The 17,522-nt window shown below is 44.4% G+C and overlaps 1 protein-coding gene across 2 annotated transcripts; it reads left to right on the top strand.

Moving 5' to 3' along the window:
- Positions 1-486: 486 nt before the first annotated feature.
- Positions 487-14,702, top strand: PLEKHF1 (pleckstrin homology and FYVE domain containing 1). 2 transcript variants are annotated; one of them, XM_087728820.1, is made up of 3 exons: positions 487-936; positions 1,140-1,239; positions 13,303-14,702. In XM_087728820.1, exon 3 carries the CDS (start codon positions 13,316-13,318, stop codon positions 14,123-14,125), a length of 810 nt encoding a protein of 269 aa, XP_087584946.1. In that variant the 5' UTR covers positions 487-936; positions 1,140-1,239; positions 13,303-13,315; the 3' UTR covers positions 14,126-14,702. The 2 variants fall into 2 exon arrangements, with proteins under 2 accessions (XP_087584946.1, XP_013929662.2); XM_014074187.2 differs by lacking the exon at positions 1,140-1,239 and having other exon boundaries at positions 489-936.
- The last annotated feature ends 2,820 nt before the right edge of the window (positions 14,703-17,522 follow it).

Below are 17,522 nucleotides of genomic sequence, written 5' to 3'. Positions count from 1 at the left end.
CATCTTTTTTCCTCCTCCCCCTCTCCTTTCCTCCTCCTCTTCTTCTCCCCCTCCTTCTCCTCTTCTTCTCCTCTCCTCCCTATTCTTCCTCCTCTCCTCTTCTTATTCTTCTTCTCCTCCCCTCCCTACTACTCCTCTTCTTGTTCTTGTTCTCCTCCTCCTCTTCTTCTTCTCCTCCTCCCCCTCCCCCTCCCTCCTCCTCCTCTTCTTGGTCTTCTTCTTGTTCTCCTCCTCCCCCTCCCTCCTCTCCTCCTCCTCCTCCTCTTCTTCTTCTCCTCCTCTTCCTCCTTCTTGCCTACCCCCTCTCCCCACCCCAAAAACAAATAAATAAATCACCAGGCTCCGATTGTGCCCTCTCTGATTCGTTTCCTGACGTTTTCTTCCTTTCACGATTGTCCTCGCCTGCTGGGGGTGGGGGGTGGGGGGCGTGGCTAAGCTTTGGAACGCTGAGACTTGAGCGTTCCAGAACCGGACGGTCTGGCTTCCCACTGGCGCCGCGCTGATTGGCTGGGACCCCGACATCAAGGGGAGGGCGTGGAATGTTGGAGAGTTCGTGCGTTCCAAAGATACTTTTTCCTCCGTGTAACTTTTTAGCCCTCGCCGCAGAGATCGCGAATCCGGAAGGAAAAGAAAGAAAGAAAAGGGAGGAAAAATAAAAGCAGGCATTTATTTGATCGTGCGTCTCTATTGGGATCTACTCTGAGCGCCGCACAGGATCTGGTTTCCAGCCGGATCCATTAAATCTCTTAGGGGAGATCCTAAATTGCGAGGGGGAACTTCGAGTCTCGGAGTTACAACGACCCGCCTAACTCTTTCAGCGGTTCCAGCAGATCGGAGAGAGAAGATCTTTGAACTGGCCCCTTGGGATCGCAGGGATCGAGAGAGAGCGGCCTCGGCCGCCTCGGTTTGGAGCGGAGCCAAGGAAGTCACAAGAAGGTAGGCTGGGAATTGGGTTTTACCTCGCCCGCGGATCTCCGCCCCGCGGTGGCTTTCAGAATGAAGACCGCGCGGGTGAAACGTACTTTGCACCACCGCTGGGTCCTTGGATTGGGGGAGGGGGGAGGGAGAAAAAGGGGATTTAAATACAATGCACTCCAGTCCCATCCTTTCCTCCCCCCCCCCCCCCCCATATCATATAGTTCCAACTTCAACAGAGATTCTTGAAAGAATGCAAAAAAGAGCAACAAAGATGACTAGGGGACTGGAAGCTAAAAGATGAAGAACGGTTACAGGAACTGGGTATGTCTAGTTTAATAGAAAGAAGGACTAGGGGAGACATGATAGCAGTCTTCCAATATCTCAGGGGCTGCCACAAAGAAGAGGGAGGGGAAATAGTTTATTTTCCAAAGCCCCTGAAAGCAGGACAAGAGGCAATGGGTGGAAACTAATCAAGGAGAGAAGCAATTTAGAACCGAGGAGAAATTTCCCGACAGTTAAAACAATTAATCAGTGGAACAGCTTCCCTCCAGAAGTTGTAAATGCTCCAACACTGGAAGTTTTTAAGAAGATGTTGGATAACCATTTGTCTGAAGTGGTGTAAGGTTTGCTGCCTAAGAAGGGAGGGGTTGAATAGAAGACCTCCAAGGTCCCTTCCAACTCTGTTATTCTAATATCGAATTCTTATGGGTAGCCACTGACCTGTTCCAACATTTCCCTTGTTTTTCCTTTGGAAAGTTACAAAAATAGCAGTAGACTTATATACCGCTTCATAGGGCTTTCAGCCCTCTCTAAGCGGTTTACAGAGAGTCAGCATATTGCCCCCAACAATCTGGGTCCTCATTTTACCCACCTCGGAAGGATGGAAGGCTGAGTCAACCCTGAGCCGGTGAGATTTGAACCGCTGAACTGCTGATCTAGCAGTAGCCTGCAGTGCTGCATTTAACCACTGCGCCACCTTGGCTCTTAATAACCAGGACGGGCAGACCTGAGGGGGGTAATGTGCATACATATATCCCCAAAAGGTGCGTTTTCGAAAGGCAGCGAGACTTTGTTTTTCCTTGAAGAGGTTTCGCTTCTCATCCGAGAAGCTTCTTCTGTTCTGACTGAATGGATGCTCCTCCAGCAGTCAGAACTGAAAGAAGCTTCTTGGATGAGAACCGAAACGTCTTCTAGGAAAAAATAATTTTTGAAAAAGCACCTTTGGGACCATCGTGATTTTTTGGTGATTGAGAATCTCCCTAGACATGGTGCACATGTATGTCCGTACAGATGTGATAGACATCTGTGAGGGATGAACAGTGCCCAAGAAATATTCTTTTGACTATGAAGAATCACAAAACGGCCATTCGGTATAGCAGTGTTTCTCAACCTTGGCAACTTGAAGATGTCCGGACTTCAACTCCCAGAATTCCCCAGCCAGCGAATGCTGGCTGGGGAACTCTGGGAGTTGAAGTCCGGACATCTTCAAGTTGCCAAGGTTGAGAAACACTGCGGTATAGGAATTCTGTACAGTGTAAATGCTTTCATCTGATTTTAAAGTACAGCTAGTCCTTGACTTTTGACCACAATGGACCCCCCCCGAATTTCTGTTGTTAAGTGAGACATTTGTTAAGAGAGCTTTGCCCCATTTTACGACTTTTCTTGCCACAGTTGTTAAGTGAATCACTGCAGTTGATCAGTCGCTAACCCGGTTGTTAAGTGAATCTGGCTTCCCCATTGACTTTGCTTGTCGGAAGGTCGCTAAAAGTGACCCCATGACCCTGGGACGCAGATATGAACCCATTGCAATAGCAATAGCAGTTAGACTTATATACCGCTTCATAGGGCTTTCATAGCCCTCTCTAAGCGGTTTACAGAGTCAGCATATTGCCCCCAACAACAGTCTGGGTCCTCATTTCACCCACCTCGGAAGGATGGAAGGCTGAGTCAACCTTGAGCCGGTGAGATTTGAACTGCTGAACTGCAGATAGCAGTCAGCTGAAGTGGCCTGCAGTACTGCACTCTAACCACTGCGCCACCTCGGCTCTTCTTAGAGATGCCAAGCGTCTCAATTTTGATCGCATGATTGTGGGGATGCTGCAAAGATTGTCCCTCTGAAAAACGGCCCCGAGTCATTTTTTGCAGTGCTGCTGAACTGTTGTAAAGTCAAGGACCCTCTGTGTTATAGAGTAAGCCTTGCTTGGTGACTGGGGAATTCTGGGAGTGGATGTGCACGCATTTTAAACTTACAGAGGCTGAGCAATGGTGTCTTAAAAACAAGCATTGGAGCCCAGCTGTACATTAGAGAAAAGTTAAAATTGGCCATTCAGTTAGAGAAGGAAATTTTTATTTTATTTTATCAATTTCATATATACATTCACAATTATATGATCTCATAACTGTTATTAATAATATGTATTTATAACAATTTTTTCCCTACAGTTGACAATATACTTGAAGATTGCTTTCTTACCATCCCATAGATCCATCTTATCTTACAACGGTCCTACTTCTTCTTCCCTCCCTCCCTCCCTCTTTCCTTCCCTCGTTTCTTCTCTCCTTCCTTCCCTCCCTCCTTCTCTCCTTCCCTCCTTCCTTCCTTCCCTCCTTTCTTCTCTCCTTCTCTCCTTCCTTTCCCCCTTCCTTTCCTCCTTCCTTCCCCCCTTCCTTCCCTCCTTCCTTCCCTCCTTCCTTCCTTCCCTCCTTCCTTCCTTCCCTCCTTTCTTCTCTCCTTCTCTCCTTCCTTTCCCCCTTCCTTTCCTCCTTCCTTCCCCCCTTCCTTTCCTCCTTCCTTCCCCCTTCCTTCTCTCCTACATTCCCTCCTTCCTTCCCTCCTTTCTTCTCTCCTTCCTTCCCTCCTTCCTTCCCTCCTTCCTTCCCTCCTTTCTTCTCTCCTTCCTTCCCTCCTTCCTTCCCTCCTTGCTTCCCTCCCTCCTTCCCTCCCTCCTTCCTACCCCCCTTTCTTCTCTTTCTTCCCTCCGAAAAAGGAAATTTGATTGCATATAGAGTCTGGGTGTGACAGTACAGAATAGTCTTAATAGTTTGTTTCACGTTTAGCAAGAAAGCCGCCTGTCCTTTCCAAGGGAATTTGGAAGTTGGGGTGCTGTTATTAAAAGGCTTTTGGAATGTATTTCTCCCCACACACACACCTAGCTTCTCATTAGTACGCGGTGGCTCAGTGGCTAAAATGCTGAGCTTGTTGATCAGAAAGATCAGCAGTTCGGCGGTTCGAATCCCTAGCGCCGCGTAACGGGGTGAGCTCCCATTACTTGTCCCAACTTCTGCCAACCTAGCAGTTCGAAAGCATGTAAAAAATGCAAGTAGAAAAATAGGAACCACCTTTGGTGGGAAGGTAACAGCACTCTGTGTGCCTTCGGCGTTTCGTCATGCCAGCCACATGACCCCGGAGATGTCTTCGGACAGCGCTGGCTCTTTGGCTTTGGAACGGAGATGAGCACCGCCCCCTAGAGTCGGGAACAAGTAGCACCTATGTGCGAGGGGAACCTTTACCTTTAGCTTCTCATTGTACTGGGGAAAATCCCACTTATGGAAAAGTTTAATAGGTTATAGTGTGAGCATTTAGATATCTTGTTCAAATAATGGAAGATGGCTTTTCTCATCCTGAGGCCTCTCTAGTTTTTACTTCTTTAATGAAAGAGTTCCGGCTAGGAACTGTAGTTTGGAGAATACCAGGTTGAAAATGACAGTTTTGGAGATTCTAAAATCTAAAATATTGGTAGACCCAAAGGAAAAACTTGGGGTGCATCCAGTGTCTTCTAAGAAATCAGTGACTTTGATCTCAAAGGATGAAAGTCCCTCTTCCTGTCATGGAAAGAGATTTAAACTTAATCTCAATTGCAGAGCCAACTTTTTTACCCAGCTGAACTTCTCTGCCTTTCACAAACCATGAGTCACCTAAATACTCAGACCTTCCCTTCCCCAAGTGCCCAATTAAAGAGCATCACCAGCAAAATAGGAAGAAACATAACAAGTCATAAAGGTTTCAGCCTTTTTTTTCAGCCACTCTGTTGAGGGTTAATTTAATGGGTTCTAGACAATGTGGAGGGACACAGTGGCTAAGACACCGAGCTTGTCGATCAGAAAGGTCAGTAGTTTGAATCCCTAGCGCTGCGTAACGGGGCGAGCTCCCGTTACTTGTCCCAACTTCTGCCAACCTAGCAGTTCGAAAGCACGTAAAAATGCAAGTAGAAAAATAGGGACCACCTTTGGTGGGAAGGTAACAGTGTTCCGTGCGCCTTTGGCATTTAGTCATGCCGGCCACATGACCATGGAGACATTTTCAGACAGCGCTGGCTCTTCGGCTTTGAAACAGAGATGAGCATCACACTCTAGAGTCAGGAACGACTAGCACATATGTAACCTTTACCTTTGCCTTAGACAACCTGTGACCCATTGGGTCATTGCTTCAGAGAGAGATATTTCCCTAAACAGAGAAACAAAATTAACACAGCTGAGCAAAAAAAGCAGTGGCAACAGACTGACATCCGACTTTCTGTTGGCTTCCCCAGTGACATTCCTTGTAGGAAACTGGCAGGGAACATTGGAAATGATGTCCAGCTGAGCACAGCAGTACAGCAGCATTAAGTGGCCAAATTTGAATCCCATGGGTTGTGGTCTTTGGATGCATTCTTTAGGTTAGTTCATTTGAGGTATATCGATTCAAAAATGATTGCCTTAAGATGCATCATTTCAACCAGTTGAAGGTTACCAGCAACCAAACAGAGGCGAGGTAGTTAGTAGTACATAGATATTGTGAAGTAGAGAGCTTGCTTTGTAAGGCGCATTCTTCTGTTGGCAGAGAGACGCCAGCAACAAGAGAGTGGGATGAGGATGGCATACAATGGTTGAATTGACTATGAAATGAAAAAAAGTGTCAGCTGGTGGAACATGGATAGAATAATGGGTTTTTCATAATCAGAGGGTTAAAATCCATCGCCCTGCAAATCTGAGGAATGAGAAGTAGAATCCCTACTTTTTCTGCCCAATTTAGAGTTAAAGGTAAAGATTCCCCTTGCATATATGTGCTAGTCGTTCCCGACTCTAGGGGGCAGTGCTCATCTCCTTTTCAAAGCCAAAGAGCCAGTGCTGTCCGAAGACGTCTCCGTCGTCATGTGGCCAGCATGGCTAAATGTCAAAGGCGGACAGAACGCTGTTGCCTTCCCACCAAAGGTGGTTCCTATTTTTTCTACTTGGCCTTTTACATGCTTTCAAACTGCTAGGTTGGCAGAAGCTGGGACAAGTAATGGGAACTCACTCCATTACGTGGCGCTAGGGATTCGAACCACCGAACTGCCGATCTTTCGATCGACAAGCTCAGCATCTTAGGCACTGAGCCACCGCATCCCCCTAATTTAGAGTTACAAACTTCTATTTTTTTTCCCTTTAACTTTTTCCTATCATTTTGAAATAATGGCAGAATTTGGCACAAATAGATAGAAAGGAGTTGGGACCACTCAAAACAGAAGGATTTGCAAGCATTCTCTTTCTTTGCAGTTTTATCTCTGATGAGTCACAAATTACAGTAATCTATAGAGGTTAACCTTTGGCAGATAACCCAGAAGCTCCCATCGATTGGAGCAGAATGTTCTGGAGAACTAAGTGGCCTTTTAAAGTTAGTTCTAGACCAGGGGTGTCAAACTCAAGGCCAGGGAGGTAGAGCCGACTCTTAGATCTGACCCATGGGGCCACCCTGGAAACAGTAAAGGACCAGCCCATGATGCCTCTGCCAGCAAAAACAGAGCTCGGGAGGGCTGTGTGCCGCGCTCCTGAGCTCCGTTTTCACTGGCAGACGGTTGCAGGAGGCTGTCACAGCTGAAAACGGAGCTTAAGAGGCCCACGGGCAACATTCCCAATTGCATTTTCATTGGTTGCAGGAGGCCGTTGCAGCAGGAAACGGAGCTCGGGAGCCTGTTTTCACTGGCAGAATGATCAGGCTGCCACGGGGATGTCAAGCTTGCCACACCCACCCTAGCCATGCCCCCCCCCCCAGCCCCTCCCCAAGGTCATACCCAAACCCAGATGTGGCCCTCAATGAAATTGAGTTTGACACCCCCTACTCTACACCTTTATTCTAATGATTCCATCTCAGTCGCGCTTGGCTCATGACGTTTATTCAGAAGCTGGTAGAATTGCAGAGCAGAGAGAAAGGGATTTCCCCCACCACCACACCTCCCCAGGGAAGGTGGGGAGTGATAGATACTCTTAGTCATTCTGCCCAAGTGACATGCAGGGAAGGCCGGGCTTTGTTTCTTGACTCATGCTCTGATTTCTCGGCTAATAGCAACCACCCTTTTCTACGAAATTACTGTATTTTTCGGGCTATAAGATGCAATTTTTTGTCTCCCAAAAGGAATGAAAATGACTGGGCGTCTTATAGAATGAATATTGCCGAAGCTTCACCCACCTGACGGCCATTTTTTTTGGCTTCCACATTCCCCATTTTTTTAGCCTTTTTCAGGCCTTTTTTCAGCCCATTTTCAAGGCTTTTTTGGCCTGTTTTTTAGGCTTTTTAGAGGCTTTTTTCGGTCCATTTTTGAGCCTTTTTTTTAACCCGTTTTTGAGGCTTTTCTTGGCTCGTTTTCGAGGCTTTTCTTGGCCCGTTCAAAAAAAGATGGACCAAAAAAAAGCCTCAAAAACAGGCCAAAGAAAACCTCGAAAATGGGTAGGAAAAAAAGGCTGGGAATGGGCCGAAAAAAAAGGCCTCAAAAAAGGGCCAAAAATGAGGCACACAGAGGCCATTTTCCTCTTCTAAATTTAGATGCGTCTTATAGTCAGTTGCGTCTTATAATCCAAAAAATACGGTGATTCAATGATATTTAAGTTAGGCAAAGCAATTTAAGGATTTGTTCTACCCTTCGTTTCTGAGTTGGTTTCACGCTAGGGTTTCCAAGTCAGCCGAGAAGAGTCCTCCGGTTGTTCTCCTGGGGCTCCCTTAGGACCATGAGACAATTCCTCCCAGAGGCATTCAAACAATTTGTTACTGTGTGCCGTGCATAAAACTCAGGCCTCTTTGGAGTCTTTGAGGTTTATTTCCTTTTTACAGCAAGTTTCCGGATTTTTATGAAGCAAAGACAACATGGACAGTTTGGGAGCAAACCAGAAGCTAAAAACAAAGATTATGATTGTGGGAATTGGCATAGATGGAGTTCTTTGAATTGCAGTGTCCCAAGGTCCTGTGATCACCTGTTGAGGTCAATGGGCTAAGCCAGATTCACTTTTAAAAACCGTGTTACTAATTTAACAAGGGCAGTGATTCACAACAACTGGGTCAAGAAAGGTGGGGCAAAACTCGCTTAACAACTTTCTTACTTAGCAACACAAAGATATGGAGACTCTAGAAAGAGTGCAGAAAAGAGCAACAAAGAGGATTAGGGGACTGGAGGCTAAAACATATGAAGAACGGTTGCAGGAACTGGGGATGTCTAGTTTAATGAAAAGAAGGACCACGGGAGACATGATAGCGGTCTTCCAATATCTCAGGGGTTGCCACAAAGAAGAGGGAGTCAAACTATCCTCCAAAGAACCTGAGGGTAGGACAAGAAGCAATGGGTGGAAACTAATCCAGGAGAGAAGCAACTTAGAACCCAGGAGAAATTTCTTGACAGTGAGAACAATTAATTAATGGAAGAACTTGCCTCCAGAAGTTGTGAATGCTCCAACACTGGAAGTTTTTGAGATGATGTTGGATAACTATTTCCCTGAATTGGTGTAGGGTTTCCTGCCTAAGCAGGGAGGGTTTGGACTAGAAGACCTCCAAGGTCCCTTCCAACTCTGTTTATTCTATTCTATTCTATTCTAATAAGTTTCTCAGCAACATAAATTTTGGGTGCAATTGTGGTTGTGAGGACTACCTGTAAAATAATCTGAGATAAGAAGTCAGTTTATCTTAGTAGAGAAGGCTACTATTTATGCGTATCTACTCTTCCTTCCAAAATATGTCTGCATACAATTCTTTGAAATGAAGTGGCCCTTTTAAGCAGCCGTAAGATAAATACAATTTGGATTTTATTTGTTTGGTGTAGAGATATGGTCACCATTTCACCTAGCTATCGCTCCCTTTGGATAAGGAGCTACAAGATATATATATTTTTCCCTTTCTGTTCATATCTTCTGAGATTGGGAGGCTTATATGCTGATAAGGAGTTGCAAGTTTGCAACTCCCAGTGGAACAAGATAATAACCCAAGCCCCATTTACACAAAACCATCCTTTACAATTCCATTTGAGGACACTAGGTTCATTCATTCAAAGGTCAGCCTGTGAATGAAACCTGAAAGAATACATAATATTCAAACAAAGGGGAAATTGCACATTCAAATTCCAGTGGCTTGCCTAGCTATCATTAAGAGTCAAACTAGATTTTTATGTAATAAGCTTGAATAAATCTTCTGAGCTGCAATTTAACAAAGAGTCTCGATCCTTTGGTGGCTCAGTGGCTAAGACGCTGAGCTTGTCAATCAGAAAGACCGGCAGTTTGGCAGTTTGAATCCCTAGAACCGCGTAACAGAGTGAGCTCCCGTTACTTGTCCCAGTTTCTGCCAATCTAGCAGTTCAAAAGGACATAAAAATGCAGGTAGAAAAATATGAACCACCTTTGGTGGGAAGGTAACAGCGTTCCGTGCACCTTCGGCGTTGAGCCATGCCAGCCACATGACCATGGAGATGTCTTCGGACGGCGCTGGCTCTTCGGCTTTGAAACGGAGATGAGCACCGCCCTCTAGAGTCAGGAATGATTAGCACGTATGTGCGAGGGGAACCTTTACATTTACCTTTTATTGGAATCTGAGATTTGGGGAGAGTATAAGTCAACCGATGCCTAGATCAGTGCTAAGTGCTGTACGCTACATAAACCTGGATCCATTCTTATTCCTAATAATGTAGAGGTGTTTAAAATTAATAACATTTTAAAAAGGGTTTTTTTGTCGGGATACGGAGTTTGCTTCATGCTCTCGGGAAGTCTCGGTCAGAACAGTAACTTTGAACAGTGACTCCGTTATAGGTTGAGGACCGTGGCACAACAAAACCCCGCCCGTCAAAATAGCGGTGATAAAATCGCGTTGCTAAAGCCGCGACGTCATCACTGTGCGTCATCACCGCCGCGGCAACAGAAGGCCGCTTTAAAACAGCACCGCGGCAGAAAGCCGATTTCAATTAAGGTAAGGGTTAGGATTAGGTTTAGGGGTTTGTTTTAGGGTTAGGGTTAGGGTTAGGTTTAGGGTTAAGTTTAGGGTACTGAGTGCTTGGGAATGCGTGGATTTGCCCTCCGTGATTATGTCATCGCGGTAGGGTCGCGTTTTTCCTTAGCGCTTCGAACGGCGCAAATTAGTCTTCGCGCTTATGTCTCCGCGGATAAGGGCTTCGCGGATTTGTGGTGGAATCGTTGAGGACTACCTATACTGCATGACGATGATATCCTTTAACTCTGGTTTGTTGAATAAGCCGCAAAGGCTGGGATCTTCTAACACGCTACCCAGTCTTTCTCAGCTCGAAATATGCATAGTTCGTCTGCTGTAACTCTTAGCCATCTTCATGCTGGATGGGAGGAAGGCATGGAAGTTGAAATTAACAGAGACAAAGGATGTGTACAGTGGGGAAAAGCTGTGCTAAGCCACGGCCTTATAAACCACAATGCAAGTTGTGTGCAAACGTGTGACTTCGTTTTTGTTTCCTGCAAAAAAAAAAAAATATTCTCCTCTTTAACTTTCAAAGCATTCAGTTTTGAAGGAGCTGTGGGTTTTAAGTTGTTGGGGGTGGGTTTTTGGCTTTCCAACTCAAAGAGACTAGTTATATTGCAAAAGAAAAGCTTTCTTACAAAACGTTTCAACCCAGGCTTCGGATTGGCTAAAGCGATCACAATAAGCGTCCTTGAATTTTGCCCAAGTGATCCGTATAACGAAAGACGCCAATTCTGCAGCCTCTGGGAAGGAAGCCCAGCTGAAACGGGAAGCCTTATTTCTAAGAAGGAACATGCAGGACTCTGCTGTGAAAGAGCCTCTTTTAGCCCTTCAAGATCTCTGCCGCTTTTCAAGCCAAAGAACTGGCGCTCTCTTGTTTTAAAGAGATAAACTTTCCAGAAATTTAAACAAAGTCTTTAAAGCACTGTTTGGGGAGGAGAATAATTGCCTGCCTATAATTGAAGAACTGGAACGTTTTAAGTCAGTTCCTACAAATGATTTCCAGAAGGTGAATAAAATAGTTACCTAAATATTTTTTACAAAATTTCCTTCCTTTGTTCCTTCCTTCATCTCTCCCTCCCTCTACTTCCTCACTCCCTCTATTCTCTTCCCTCCCTCCTCCCTCTATTCTCCTCCCTTCTTCTCTCCCTCCCTCCCTCCCTCCCTCTATTCTCCTTTCTTCCTCCCTCCCTTTATTCTCCTCCCTCTCTCTCTCTCTCTATTCTCTTTCCTTCCTCCCTCCCTTTGAAGAGAAAGAAGAGGGAGGGAGGAGGAAAGGAAGGAAGAAAGAGGGAGGAAGAAATGAAGAAAGAAAGAAAGAAAGAAAGAAAGGGAGGAAGGAAGGAAGATGGAGGGAGGGAGGAAGAAATGAAGAAAGAGGAAGGAAGATGGCATTGATGTTTACAGAATAGAATATAGAACATTAGGATTGGAAGGTCTTCTAGAGCTAAATTCTGTTGAATGCCAAATCTTTTGCAACTCAAGACTTATCACTGCAGATACATTTCTATCCTCCATGACAAAAGGAATAGCAGGCTGGCACATATGTTTGTGAGCCGGATATAACAAACCACAAGATTGAGGTTGTGTGCTGTAGTCGTTTCCTTGGTTAGAACCTTATTGTTGTGTTTCTTACTTTCTTAAGATGATGGTATCCCTATTACACTCTGTATTCTTACCACTTAGGGATGTAACATTCTCAAAAGTCTCTTTTCTTTTTAAAAAAATGCTTATTTGTACACTCTTCCCAGATAAGAAACCTGCCCGATAGGACCTTCATATTTGTTGGCCAACGACCCGTTATATTAGCAGTTGTGTTTGTCTCTGGAAGAGAAATAAGGGAACGTTCTCTGTGAACTTCAGTTTACCTTTGTTCATGAGGAAATGACTCATATTTCCCACTGCCATATTTCAGAGTGTTTTGCTTGAGACCAGCGCTGTTAAGCTTCGTTTAAACAAACAAAATGTGACATCTAAGTCCCTGGAGCTTGCATCTCGGGCTGCCTATGATGTTTGCTTAGGATCTTATGGATTCTTGCATGGAAAAATACTTCGGAGATGATCCTGTTTTAGAAATCTTATATCAGGGAGGGACAATCTGTTGAATGAGAATCCCTTTTTTTAAAAAAAAACAAGGAACTCTCACATACCCGAAGAAAAGTAGAACAATGTCTCTTTACTATCCTCTTTCCCTGAAAATAAGACCTCCCCAGATAATAAGCCCAATCGGGCTTTTGAGCGCATGCGCTAAAATAACCCACCCACCCACCCCGAAAATATTTAAACACAGCAGCAGCCATGAGGTGACCACACTCACCGCCTCCTGCACCTCTAAAATAATAAGACCTCCCCGAAAATAAGGCCAAGTGCTTAATTCGGGGGTCCCCCCGCACCCTGTTTTGGCTGGCAGAATGTTGCAGGAGGCTGTCCAGGCCGAAAACAGAGCTTGCGGACTCATTTTCTCTGGCAGAATGCTTAGGGCCGCTACAGGTGCCCCAAAACATGAGTGACGTTGAGCTAGCCATGCCCCCCCCCTGGCCCCCCAAGTTCCAACACAAGCCTGATTCGGCTCTCAATGAAATTGAGTTTGACACCCCGGCTCTAATGTAAGCAGTTTTGTCAGGTAATGAGGATTTAATAGCTGCCAGCTGATGAAAGGTTGTAAGCTGTAATCTGTAAGCTGATGCAATGTAATTGTAAGGCTGGTGCATTGAGGCTGATTCATTGCATCTATGGTATCGCCTCTTTAAGACTCTGATGGGAGGTCCACACAAGTTTATATATGGGTGGCTATTAGAAGCTGTTCCTTGGAAGGACAGATACTGAAGATGAAGCTCAGATATAGAATAGAATAGAATAGAATAGAATAGAATAGAATAGAATAGAATAGAATAGAATAACAGTTAAAAGGGACCTTGGAGGTCCTCAAGTCCAACCCCCTGCCTAGACAGGAAACCCTACACTAGTTCAGACAAATGGTTATCCAACATCTTCTTAAAAACTTCCAATGTTGGAGCATGCCCCATTTTGGCTGCTAGAGGCACCATGGGCTGATCCATTGCTATTTCCATGCCAGCCCCACGGGCCAGATTTAAGGCACCCCACAGGCCTGTGGGTTTTGAGTTTGACACCCCTGGTGTAGAACAAATCGTACATGATCTTGTCATTTAATCTTTGGGGTTTTTTTGCAGGTGACTTCTCAACATGGTAGACTACCTGGCTAATACGGAGATCAACAGTCAACGGATTGCCGCAGTGGAAAACTGCTTTGGGACCTCCGGCCAGCCCTTAGCCGTGCCAGAAAGGGTCCTTCTGGGCGAAGGGATTTTGACCAAAGAATGCCGTAAGAAAGCCAAGCCCCGAATTTTCTTCCTTTTCAATGACATCCTGGTGTACGGCAGCATTGTGATCAACAAACGGAAGTACAGCTGCCAGCACATCATCCCGCTGGATGAGATCACTCTGGAGATCCTGCCAGACACCTTGCAAATGAAGAACAGATGGATGATCAAGACCTCCAAGAAGTCCTTTGTGGTTTCGGCTGCCTCGCTGACCGAGCGCAAAGAGTGGGTCAGTCACCTGGAAGAATGCATTCGGCACCTTTTGTCCAAAACGGGGCAGCAGCCCCCGACGGAATACGCCGCCCCTTGGATTCCGGATAAGGCAACGGATATCTGCATGCGTTGCACCCACACCAAGTTCTCGGCACTCATCCGAAGGCACCACTGTCGAAAGTGTGGCTTCGTGGTATGCGGCGACTGTTCGCGCCAGCGTTTCCTCATGCCTCGGCTCTCCTCCAAACCGTTGAGGGTTTGCAATCTTTGCTACAAGCAGCTGATAGCCAAAAAGAAGGAATGTGGAGATGTGGCAAAACCAGTTCCTTCTCCACTGCCTGGCTATGAGGTTTCTAGCGGGGATGAAAGCGACAAATCTGACGAAGACAAACTGGAACAGTGGCCAGCCGAGACAGAATTTTACACGTCGGATATGACCTGGTCATCTTTCCACAGTTGATTGCTCCATGGAGTTATCCTTTTAAAGGCTGTCGCACTTTTGAAAATGACCAAGAAGACTGGTTCATTCATGGACTGGCAAGAGAGCTAAACTCATGCTCCACTCCACCTATTTTTTGTTTTAGAAATAACCGAGAACTATCCTCAAGCCAATTTTGACTGGGTCCTCTAAGACTGAGTCATTCCTCTTGAAGCTCCAAATTGGATTAAAATGATATTGTGTATTTTCGGAAAATGTTGGTCCTCTGTATTTAATTTTGAAGATAGTCAGCATCTGTACTCATCAAATGTTGAGGTTTCCATCCTGGGGAACTCAACAGGACTGTATGTAAAAATATCCCCAAGTTGTGTCTCTTGAAGAAATTGTTTTTTTATAAAACCAAAACTTGAATTCTGGCAATCCAGAAATCAAAATAATTTCCAGAAGATCACTTAGCCTTGAAAATTGAGGGTACTTTGTGGGAAGCACTAAATATGGAAGTTATTTGATGAAATTTACAATAGTATTACATTTCAGAAACTGAACTGTTTATTTAATTTTTTTAATCAACTTGAGATCAAGAAGAATTAAAAACTGACATTGCTTTGACTGCTTTCTTTTGAGAAAAAAAGTTTGGGGAACTGGGTTTAGATATTTGGGGTCCTTTTCTAGCTTATGTTGATACAATCCACGATACTCTGGTTTGTTGAATGAGTTTTTTACTTGGAGTGTTGCTGAATTTAACCAGTAAATCAAAGTTTAGTGCAATTTAGGATTACAACTATTGACTTGTTTGTGATGAGCAGAGAATTTTGATAATTAATGATCCTTTATCATGCGAAGCAGATGTCTTAGAACACTCAAAAAAAAAAAGAAGTTGGATGAACAGAAAACTGAGTTGTAGGCAGTATTGAATTATATTTATGAGAAAGAGCCAATTATTTTTAATAAGCCGAGTGTATTTAAATTATGCTTTTAACATATGCTACTTCATGATAGAATAGTACCTCTCTTAATAGAGTTATCGTTTAAAAAAAAAAATACACTCTACATGCCAGATATGGACTTTGGTGTTAAGAGATTATTATTGTATGAGTTTGCTTGCAAAGACCTTAATTTTGCTGATCAACTGAAAGCACTTTCATCTTTCCAAATTGCATAGAAATATCAGATGCAGATAGTCAAAGCAAAAAAGTAGCTTTGACCATCTAGAGCAGGGGTGTCAAACTCAAGTCGTCACAGCGGCATCACGTGACGTATCAGGACTTTTTCCCCCTTCGCTAATCCGGGCATGAGCATGGCCAGAGCATGACACATCCAGCCTGTGGGCTGGGGAACTATGGCATCTGTATGACCTGTGGACTTCAACTCCCAAAATTCCTGACTCATCCATGTTCAGGAATCGGATGGACGGACAGACGGACGGACAGACGGACAGATAGATAGATAGATAATAGGTAGGTAGGTAGGTAGGTAGGTAGGTAGGTAGATAGATAGATAGATAGATAGATAGATAGATAGATAGATAGATAGCAATAGCAATAGCAATAGCAATAGCAGTTAGACTTATAAACCACTTCATAGGGCTTTCAGCCCTCTCTAAGCGGTTTACAGAGTCAGCATATTGCCCCCAACAATCCAGGTCCTCATCTGATGATAGATAGATAGATAGATAGATAGATAGATAGATAGATAGATAGATAGATAGATAGATAGATAGATAGATAGATAGATGATAGATAGATAGATAGATAGATAGATAGATAGATTGATAGATGATAGACAGACAGATAGATAGATAGATAGATGATGGAGATAGATAATTTCATTTCATTTTTCATTTATACTTTATTTGTATGCCGCCCTTTTCCCTGAGGGGACTCAGGGCGGCTCACAGTTGAAGGCGGGGGGAGACAGACAAGTTACAAACATAGAGTCATACACCGTTAAAAAACACAACAGTCACACCATTCGAGTGGGGTTACAAGTCGTTAGCCCCAGACCTGTTGGAACAGCCAGCTTTTAAGGGCTATGCGGAAGGTCTGGAGGGTGGATGATGGCGAAATGATAGAGAGATTGGATGGATGGATGGATGGATAGATAGATGGATGAGATAGATAGACAGACAAACAAACAAACAGAGGAGTTAAAGTTCACAGGTCATAAAGGCGAGCAAAAAAAAAATCAATTTTCTCATAGCTGGTCCTTGCATGTTCCAACCCTCCAAAGCAGCCTTTCCATCTAGATATCCTTCAAATATCTTGGTCTTCCATCCCATAATTGTCATCTTGCTCTACCCACTGCCTCCTTGAACTGCGGGGAAGTGTTCTCAATCGTAAGCCAAGAATCTTAAAGATAAATTAAAAACAGACCATCCTTCCTTTTTCTGATGTGGAAATGTTTTTTTCCAATTCAGTCCATAAAAAAAAAAAACCAATGAAATTTTAACGAGGAAGAGAACATCCTGTTCCAATTGCAACAGTATTGGACCAACGACACCAATGAATTTAACAACATTTGGTGTTTTTTTTACTTATTTACCTCCCACCCAGAAGTGAAGAAGATTCTTGGATGAGAAGTGAAACATTTCCAAAGGGGGGAAGGAGTTCAGTTGCCTTTTGGGGGAAAACACCTTTGGGATGTTCCTAGGATGACAGAGGACAAATGATGAAACTTGGCCAATGCATCCCTTTTGCAAAATCAGGCATTGTCTTATTTAATGCAAGATACCATTGTAGTGGGACGCCGTGGCTCAGTAGCTAAGATGCTGAGCTTGTTGATGAGAAAAGTCAGTAGTTCAAACCCCTCATGCCACGTAACGGAGTGAGCTCCCATTATTTGTCCCAGCTTCTGCCAACTTAGCAGTTCGAAAGTACGTAAAAAATGTAAGTAGAAAAATAGGAACCACCTTTGGTGGGAAGGTAACAGAGTTCTGTGTGCCTTCAGCATTTAGTCATTCCAGCCACATGACCATGGAGACATCTTCGGACAGAGCTGGCTCTTTGGCTTTGAAACGGAGATGAGCACTGCCCCCTAGAGTTGGGAACGACTAGCATGCATGTGCAGGGGAACCTTTACCTTACCGTTGTATCTCCTGGAAACCCATTCAAGCAGCCTTGTATTGTGCAATGCTGCTTTTTTATGTGCCACCCCGTGGCAAACCATGGTGGTCAAAAGGCTTCCCACAGGGTGGCATGTCCTGTGGCTATCTCTTGCCCGTGTCAAAAGACAAATGCATTGAGGATCCATCCTCTATTCACACTCAATCAAATCATAGAAAAACAGCAGCACAATTAAGATGAGCATCGGCCAAAAGAAAAAAAGAAGAACTTCTCGCAGGTGATTGTTGGGCAGAAAACGTGGCTTGTGCGGAACAAAAAGGAAACGGAAAAAAAAATCGGAAATCAGCTCTTGAGTT

Source organism: Thamnophis sirtalis, unplaced genomic scaffold (assembly GCF_051295495.1).
Source record: "Thamnophis sirtalis isolate CommonGarterSnake01/CBP01778 unplaced genomic scaffold, rThaSir2_p1.2 scaffold_14, whole genome shotgun sequence".
Taxonomy (NCBI): Eukaryota; Metazoa; Chordata; class Lepidosauria; order Squamata; family Natricidae; genus Thamnophis; species Thamnophis sirtalis.
The sequence above is the reverse complement of the archived record's forward strand: the minus strand, read 5'-3'. Positions and strand labels throughout refer to the sequence as shown.